Consider the following 8,708-nt stretch of genomic DNA (forward strand, 5'->3'; position numbering starts at 1 on the left):
AGGCCGGAATGGAGCTGCTGCGCCAGAGGCCACAGCACGCACTGTTCTCCTGGGCTCCTCTTACAGCTTCCCTGTTGTGATTTTCTGCCTAGAAAGCAGCTACGACGCTGGATGAGAAGATTGAGAAAGTGAGACAGAAAAGGAAGCTCCAGGTCAGGGTCTTTCTCATTGCTGAAAAGACTGGTATGTGTTTGGCCATTCCGTCAGCCACAGTGCTCTGGCTGCAGCTCATCACTTCAGCTGGGTTTGCTGCCACATGTGATGTGTTGCTGAATGGATAAGGTTGCAGAATTATTAATTATTAAAGTTATGCAAAATCATGGTTTTGTGAATGGGCTCATTATAAACACAGGCTCATGAAGGATTGAAGTTTCTTTTTCATCCTTTCTTTTTAAAACATTTTTATAATTTTTTTTTTAGGAAAAGGAAGCTAAACAAGCAAAAGTGAAAGATGAAGATGCGGAGGCTGAAGATGATCAAACCAAAAAGGAGTGTGAGGATTGCAGTAGGGATGAAGAAGATGTGGAGTCTGAGTATTCACTGGATGATGAAAGTATCTTCGCAAAAGCAGGTATCAGCAGTACACACAGAGATGGTCAAGAACCTGACATAGTGTTGGCTCACTGGAGAAGAGTCTGTAGTGAAGCCTTGCTGAGAGTGGGCAAGAATCTTGTATATTTTGTTTGCCTTCTGCAACATTCCTTCTGATTTTAATCAAGCTTATTTTGAATGGTAGCCATAACAGAACTCATCCCTGAAGAAGGATATTTACTTGGTAGTTTTACTCCATTCCATGCCTCTACTTGTTTCTGAGGCTTCTCCCTCAATATCTCAGTTGAGAGCAAAAAGAATGAGGTTACAAGGTTAGGACAGTTCACAGCATCTTGTTATGGGTTTAGCTGTGCTTGTTAATTCCCGTCACATTTCTCTTTCTCTGCAGACAAGGTCAAAGTGAAGGAAAAGAGGAGATCAAAAAAGGGAGAAGTGGTAAGTGTTAAAAACTAGTCAAATTTCTCCAGCATTTCTTGTGGAGGAATTCGCTTTGGTTAACAAATGGTAGCTCAAAAACCAGCCCAGAGCCTTTTGATAACAAGTTGTGTTGCTGCTTGTGTTGTTCCAGTTTTGTTGTTATTCCTGTTTCTAGGAACCAGAGAGCTTTTTTGAAGATGCCTCTCAATATGATGATAACTTGTCATTCCAGGACATGAATCTTTCACGACCTTTGCTAAAGGTATTTACCTGGTTGATTTATTACATGTTACTCTGAAAAATGTTGAACAGCCTCCCTATCACCAATTAGAACAGTCAAATTCCTCTTTGCTTTGCAACCTCTCTGACAAGGAAATAATCTGGAAGCTAGTGCGATAGTCCTTTAGGAGCTGTTATTACAGATTAATGGAAACTGTTCTTTGATTGTGTCAAAGATTGAATGTATCGACACCATTTTGAGTGGGACTTGTCACAGCATGGTTAAGATTGTAAGGGACCTTGGAGGTCATCTTGTCCAACTCCTGCTCAAACAGGGCCCCCTAGAGCTGCTGCCCAGGAATGTGTCCAGATGGCTTTGAATATCTGCAAGAATGGAGACTGCAACCTCTCTGGGCCCCCTGTGCTGGTGCTTGGTCACCATTGAGGTGACAAAGCAGTTCCTGGTGTTTAGAAGGAACCTAAACACATATATTACCGTATTTCAGTCTGTGCCCATTGCATCTGTCTCTCTCTCCATCCTCTTTCCACCCTCCCATCAGGTATTTATTGACATTGACAAGTTTTCTCCTGAGCCTTCTCCAGGCTGAACAGTCCCAGCTCTGTCAGCCTTTCCCCATATGTGAGGTGCTCCCAAGCCCTTCATAATCTTCATAGCCCTTTGTTGGTCTCTCTCCAGTATGTCCATGTCTCTTGTACTCAGGAGCTGGACACAGTACTCGTGGTGTGGCCATATCAGAGACAGAGTTTAATTGCTCTCTCTCCTTTGTAGGCAATCACAGCTCTTGGCTTCAAGCAACCAACCCCAATTCAGAAGGCTTGTATCCCAGTGGGTCTTCTGGGAAAGGATATTTGTGCTTGTGCTGCCACTGGGACAGGTAGGGAGTTGAACAGGGCACTCTAGAAACAGAGAATTAGCTATTCACAATAATTGGTAACCCTTCTTAATTTTTTATTTCAGGTAAAACAGCTGCCTTCATCTTGCCTGTCCTCGAGCGCCTGATTTACAAACCTCGTCAAGCTCCAATAACACGTGTACTGGTTCTGGTGCCAACACGAGAACTGGGTATTCAGGTGCACTCTGTCACAAAACAGCTGGCACAGTTCAGCAGTGTCACAACTTGCCTGGCAGTAGGTGAGTGTTAAGTAATTTATGTGAACTGTACAGCTCACTGTAAACCACTATATGGAACTGGGAATTCTGTGTTGTAAAACTGGAGGCTGTATGGTTATTATGCTTCTAGTAGACATATTGTGGTTTAAAATCTTGCTTTCCAATGTTGTGCTGTTCTTGTTTACTGGTTTTTGAGAAAGAAAATATGGGGTCATTTCTGGTTTTGGATGTTGTTTAATCTGAGGTGCTTCCCATTCCTCAGCTAACATGCATCCATGTACTCTGCTGCAGTGTGCTCGGAGGGTCAGCAGTCTGTGTTCCCTCTCTTTCAGGTGGCTTGGATGTGAAGACTCAGGAAGCTGCTCTGCGCTCGGGGCCAGACATTCTTATTGCCACTCCTGGGCGACTGATTGATCATCTCCACAACTGCCCTTCTTTCCACCTGAGCAGTGTTGAGGTGCTGATTTTGGATGAAGCAGACAGGTAGGGTAAGCAGGACAGCAGTGAAAAACATGGCAGTTTTCTACCTTCCTTTCCCCAGGCTATCAGGCTGTCCTTGTCCAGCCTTATGTAATGTTTCTTGGCTAGGCCCAGGTGAAGCTGCCTTACCTTGCTGTTTTTCTCCCGTGTAGGATGCTGGATGAATACTTTGAGGAACAGATGAAGGAAATAATCAGGTTGTGTTCCCACCACCGTCAGACAATGCTTTTCTCTGCCACAATGACTGAGGAGGTAAGACAAGCTGCTGAGAAGCATATTGAGGCAGGAAGTTGAATAGGAGTTTGTCAGGTCTGTTACCAGAAATCATGTGGACTTCTTTTTTCTTAACCTGTTTTTGTAGGTGAAAGATTTGGCTTCCGTTTCCCTGAAAAATCCTGTCCGAATTTTTGTGAACAGCAACACAGATGTTGCGCCTTTCCTGCGGCAGGAATTTATCCGGATCAGACCCAACCGGGAGGGGGACCGGGAGGCCATTGTAACAGGTCAGTGATAAGCTGAGGCAAGCTGGAATCAGTGAGTGACTTTGGAGCAGGCTTCTGAGAGGACTTTCTTTCAGCTCTGCTGACACGAACGTTCCAAGATCATGTGATGCTTTTCACCCAGACCAAGAAGCAAGCTCACCGCATGCACATCCTGCTCGGACTGATGGGCCTGCGGGTTGGGGAGCTTCACGGGAACCTCTCTCAGACACAGCGGTTGGAATCACTCAGGTATTAGCAGGCTTAGTTGGCAAGCCTAGCCTGAAAAGAAATTCCAAGCTGGAAGTTTTAGGACGGAAGTAGATAGCTGCATTCACTGCTAATGCATTTGCTTTCTCTGCTCAGGCGCTTTAAGGATGAGCAGATTGATATCCTGGTAGCTACAGATGTGGCTGCACGTGGACTTGATATTGAAGGTGTTAAAACAGTGAGTATTTGAAATACTGAGCTTTTTAATGAGGCCTTTCATGTTGTTTCCCTATTAACACTGTTTCTGTCACAGGTAATCAATTTTACCATGCCTAACACCATCAAACACTATGTCCACCGTGTGGGTCGGACAGCCAGGGCAGGCAAGGCTGGTCGTTCAGTTTCACTTGTGGGGGAGGAAGAGCGCAAGATGCTGAAGGAGATTGTCAAGACTGCTAAAACAGCAGTGAAAGCCAGAATCCTCCCCCAAGGTATGTGCTTCACTAAGGTAAAGAGCTGGAGAGAGTACACAGGGAATATCATGGTACAGAGGGACACTAAAAGGTGCTGAAAAACAAGATGAACTTTGCATGAGCTGCCTCTGACGTTCACATGGTATTGTTTTCAGATGTCATATTGAAATTTCGGGAGAAGATCGAGAATCTAGAGAAAGATATCTATGCAGTTCTGTGCTTGGAGCGTGAGGAACGTGAGATGCAGCAGTCAGAGGCCCAGGTAAGCAATTTTTTAAATATCTGGTGTGATATAGTCCATTCTGAGGTCACCCTAAGTGTACTTAACTTGCTTACTTTAGAAAGGGAAAAGAATCTCTCAGTTCCTGCATGGGAACTGTTGAGAGAGGAGTATTTTTTAGCCACCATGAGCTCACGTCTTGCCTGAATTATCACAGATCAACAAGGCAAAGAAGCAGCTGGAGACAGGAAAAAAAGAGACTGGGAGTGAGGGTGTGGAGCGGAGCTGGTTCCAGACCCGTGAGGAGAGGAAGAAAGAGAAATGTGAGTCGTGACGCTGTTGCCATGTTAAATTCTATAGCTGCAGCTGGCCTCTGCTCTGTGCTTTAAGAAGTTCTTTATTCTGTTTCTCTTTCCAGTGGCTAAAGCCCTGCAGGAATTTGACCTAGCATTACGAGGGAAAAAGAAAAGGAAGAAATTTGTACAGGACACACAGAAAAAAGCCCAAATGACAGTGAGTTCCTTTGTGGACAAGTGAGACCCTGGGTGGACTATCATAGTTTTCCCTTAGCAAAGCTTCACATCACTGAAACTTGTATTTTAACACCTTTCAGCCTGAGGAAAGATCACAGTTCGAAATCCTGAAATCTCAAATGTACGCTGAGCGGCTGGCAAAGAGGAATCGCCGAGCAAAGAGAGCCAGAGCCTTGCCAGAAGAGGAACCAGCAGCAGCACCAGCAGGTAGAGACTTTTGTTTTACAGCTAACTTACTTTATGTCACTTACTTTGCTAGAAATAGTTAAATTAGTTTGTACAGAGGGCAGCACTGATCTTTGAAGGAATGGCCACAAGTGCTGGCCAAGGGTCTATGTTTGCAGTCATTTGCCTCATGCTTAGGCTAATTGTTGTGTTCAAGAGTACTGTGATGATGCTGTGGCCTTCCATTTACAACAAATGTTCTGACTATTGTTGGTTAGGTCCCAAGAAGAAGAAGAAACTGTCTGTGTTTGACGAAGAGCTGACCAACACGAGCAGGAAGGCTCTGAAGCAGTACCGTGCCGGGTAAGGTCTTAGCAGGTCTACGTTAGTGCAGACTGTAGTAGATGAGAATTTGCTTGCATCTCTCTACTTCCTCAGGGATACTTTGACTGACAGTGGGGAAAAAAAGTGGGCAGGGTTCTTTTGAGAAGTACGTGTCCTACTGCTGTAATTCTGTGACTTGTCTGACCTCTCCTCCCTCCCCTCTCTCTCAAAAGCCCATCATTTGAAGATCGAAAACGCCTGGGTATTGCCCAGCGCAGGAAAGGAGGAAACTTCAAATCCAAGTCCAGGTATAGTTCCCTTTACTTTCTTGTTCAAGTTTTGGGGCTTTTTTTCTGCTTTCTTCTTCTTCCTCCTCTTGTGTTTGTTTAAAGGCCCTTGCTAAAAGGTTTGTTGGTTCTGCAGTACCCAGTTATGGCAGGTCTGATGCAGGGGGTAATCAAGGATAGTGCCTTTAACAGCACATTCCTAGGCTCCTACTTGGGAGACCATTTTGCCTAGAAAATGCTCCGTGCTGCTCCTCATCTGTCATTGAGAGCTGGGCTGATAGAATGTCATTTCAATTATCTTCTCTTTCAGGTACAAGAGAAAGTAAGAACTGTTGGCAATTACCTAACAGGTAATTTCAGACACACTGTACAGGCCCTCAGTTTTTTGTACTGCAAGGAGATAACTTCAGTAAAATTGAAGTTTTTCTTCAGATTCTGGAATAACTTTGGGATGTTTGTCAATGCCTGGTTGAAGACTGAAAACATCTGTAGCAGCCCATGCAATAAAGGATTATTTTTCTTTTAAGAGGTTTTACTCTGTTTTATGGATAGCTGGAACAACTAAAAGGTGGCACATACATTGGCAAAAACTGGACAATGCTTTGTTCATATACTTATGTGATCTCAAATAATTAATAGAGCTGAAAAGGATTTTTGTGGTCCATAACCTATTTCTGTAATAGGAAAAAAAGGTTGTTCAAACTACCTGTCACAAAGATGGCTTCTTTAATTTTTTCCCATCTCTGCTCTCCCTACCTGGTTTTTTTTCCCCATCAGCCTTGCTCAATTTCATTGTTATGCCTTAATAAGGAACACAGGCCAACTGTTCATTTCTGAGCTGTCCATACAAATTAAGCATTTTTCTTCAAACCTGCTTTTCTGGGATGACCCAAGTGTAGCATTAAAAAGTAATGCCTACACTCCTGACATAAACAGACCAGCACAACAGTGACTCCAAATACTAGGTTTTCCAACTTTATTAAAAAGGGCAGACATTACCAGCAGTAGATATAAAATATACATAACAAAGGTTAGACAGGTGGTACTGCTCAGTATCCCCTTCCTTGGTCTTCTCCCAGTTCAGAGGTACATTACAGAATTCTCACGGCCTCGGGGGGCGCATGCCAGGTGGAGGGGGTCCTGGGAATAAAGGAAAGAGTTGAAGAGAAAAGCAGCAGCAAGACTAAACAAAAAATACATTTTCCCCATGCTCAAAGTAGCCGTAGCACCCCTTTTTGGCACCAAAGCATTTATGACAACTAGCAGAGCTCGGGAGAGAGTTGAATGCATCACCCTTCAAACATTATATTATGGCTTCTTAGAGCTCCTAGGCAGTTGGGATAACCTCTGCTCACCTCTCATTCCTGGGGGTGGTGGCCGCATGCCTGGGGGGGGCATTCCCATTGGAGCACCTCGGCCAGGTGGCATTCCCATGGGTGGGCCCATTGGTGGTCTCATGCCTGGAGGAGGTCCCATCATTCCTTAAGCCAGAGAAAAACAAGCACGTAAATCCAGCTGAATATTCAAGCACTAGTTGGGTATCAGGATATCTTCCATAACACCAGATTTTCAACAGACTCAGGTAATTACCACTTTATCACCAATTTTGCAACAAAACATGAGCTCTACAAAGTAATTCCTACCTGGAGGAGGGGCTCCTCTGCTCATGGGTGGGGGAGGACCCCCACGCCCTGGTGTGTATTGAGTTGGGGCTCCTGCTATGCTGGCAGTGGCTGGGGGGGAGCGGCAGCTGCAACTGTTCCACGACCCTGGGGTGTCATCACCTGTAGACAAAATAAATGGGCTCAGGAAAACAGCACCTGCTTTATAATAATAACTAAAAAATAACATTGAAATTCCCCTTCAAAAAATTACATGTCTTCTCTTAACTTACTAAATAATGCTACAACCTATAACACAAATCAATGGATACCACTTGAATTACATGTGAGAATCTGCACTTTTCAAGCCTCTTCTTCTGTCATATAGGACAGTACCTAGGGAGATCTAGTCCCAAAAAAAGCCTTACTAGGCTCAAACTTTGTGGTAACAGAAACTAAGATTATAATTCTTCCACTACACCAATTTCTCGCATCTCACTGGTGCCAAAAAACAAAAGCCACATAGGTCACAGTATCTCACCTGTTGGGATGGTCCTCCCACTCCTCTGACAGGGCCAGCTAATCCTGCTGGAGCCTGTGGCATGGGAGCACCAGCTGGTACTCCCCTCCCTGCTGCCCTCCCAACGCCAGGTCCTCCAGCAGCTCCAGCAAGGGGTACCCGGGCAATTCCAGTCTGAAAACAGAGCCCCCCAAAAGAAAGATTTATCACAAGTCCTCATATCCTGGAGATGCCCACACCTGTCCTTTGTCCAGTTAAATGTCCAAGCCCATAAAGGAATTAGAGCTTCCTGCAGTGAAGTTTATTGGACCTAGTCACAAGAGCATCTGGAAGTCTACTACAATACAACAGTAGCATTCCCCTGAAAAGAAGAAAATTCATTAGATTTCCCTTCCCCTTTTCCTTAGCTCTGTGCTCATTCTTACATCTTTTGGAGGTGGTCCTTCAACCGTCATGGACACCAGGTTTTCCCCTCGAAGCAACACAAGACCAAGGACTCGTTTCTCTTCCCGCTCTGGCTGTTTTGAATTTTTAGGTCTGTGAGAAAAAACATTGTGAAGCATAAGAAAAAAACAGAATGAATGAATGAATGCTGCTCTTTGAGCTTACAAATATACGATTAGGCTGCTTCTCCAGAGAAGAGTACATTTTTATATGCCTCAAACTAAGTACATAGAGAAATCTAAACTGCTACAACTAGCATCACGTATGTTGGTTATTAGAAAAGAACTGAAACAAAGGGCCCCTTAAGCCTTGGTAGTTTGGGGATTTGACAAACGAGACTAAACCCATGACTGTTTCTGCGGGAGCCGGCAGCACACGATGCCCCATCGGTGTCCCGGCTCTCGCCCCGAGGCCCCCCTCGCTGGGGAGCCAGGCTGGGGACACCCCGCACAGCTCACTTGATCTTGCGGAACTCGTCGCAGTCACAGAGGATGAGGTTCATGTGCTTATCGAAGGCCTTGAACGTGCCGATGAAGACGCGCCCATCCTGCAGGATGCACCGCATGCGGTAGTCGATGTGCTGCAGCATCTTGCTGCTCTTTCCCACCTTCTGCAAGAGAGCGCCGCGTTACCCGCGGGCCGGCCCGGAGCG

At 45.1% G+C, this 8,708-nt stretch overlaps 2 protein-coding genes across 2 annotated transcripts; one reads left to right on the forward strand and one right to left on the reverse strand.

The window, feature by feature from the left end:
• Positions 1–8: 8 nt before the first annotated feature.
• Positions 9–6,017, forward strand: DDX27 (DEAD-box helicase 27). The gene is made up of 20 exons (XM_008635524.2): positions 9–38; positions 93–152; positions 421–571; positions 941–987; positions 1,145–1,231; positions 1,979–2,084; positions 2,168–2,341; positions 2,653–2,803; positions 2,953–3,052; positions 3,162–3,303; positions 3,378–3,531; positions 3,646–3,727; positions 3,803–3,980; positions 4,118–4,224; positions 4,400–4,505; positions 4,601–4,695; positions 4,796–4,922; positions 5,159–5,243; positions 5,438–5,512; positions 5,802–6,017. The coding sequence occupies exons 1-20, from the start codon at positions 9–11 to the stop codon at positions 5,815–5,817; spliced, it is 2,073 nt and encodes a 690-aa protein (XP_008633746.1). The 3' UTR covers positions 5,818–6,017.
• Positions 6,018–6,444: 427 nt separating this feature from the next.
• Positions 6,445–8,692, reverse strand: LOC103617257 (small nuclear ribonucleoprotein-associated protein B'-like). Its single transcript, XM_008635534.2, is given in 7 exon segments — positions 6,445–6,631; positions 6,847–6,972; positions 7,135–7,231; positions 7,234–7,275; positions 7,634–7,786; positions 8,038–8,149; positions 8,515–8,692. Coding segments are annotated over 7 exon segments (699 nt in total). The 5' UTR covers positions 8,646–8,692; the 3' UTR covers positions 6,445–6,593.
• Positions 8,693–8,708: the final 16 nt, after the last annotated feature.

The sequence above is a fragment of the Corvus brachyrhynchos genome, unplaced genomic scaffold, assembly GCF_000691975.1.
Source record: "Corvus brachyrhynchos isolate BGI_N302 unplaced genomic scaffold, ASM69197v1 scaffold10, whole genome shotgun sequence".
Classification (NCBI taxonomy): domain Eukaryota; kingdom Metazoa; phylum Chordata; class Aves; order Passeriformes; family Corvidae; genus Corvus; species Corvus brachyrhynchos.

What these genes read in the sequence shown, in the direction of transcription:
- DDX27 (XM_008635524.2), top strand. Translation starts at nt 9, where the DNA reads ATGGAGCTGCTGCGCCAGAGGCCACAGCAC. An exon ending in AGCCAGAATCCTCCCCCAAG is followed by an intron (nt 3,981 to 4,117) that starts GTATGTGCTTCA and finishes TATTGTTTTCAG; the next exon opens with ATGTCATATTGAAATTTCGG. An exon ending in ACCAGCAGCAGCACCAGCAG is followed by an intron (nt 4,923 to 5,158) that starts GTAGAGACTTTT and finishes ATTGTTGGTTAG; the next exon opens with GTCCCAAGAAGAAGAAGAAA.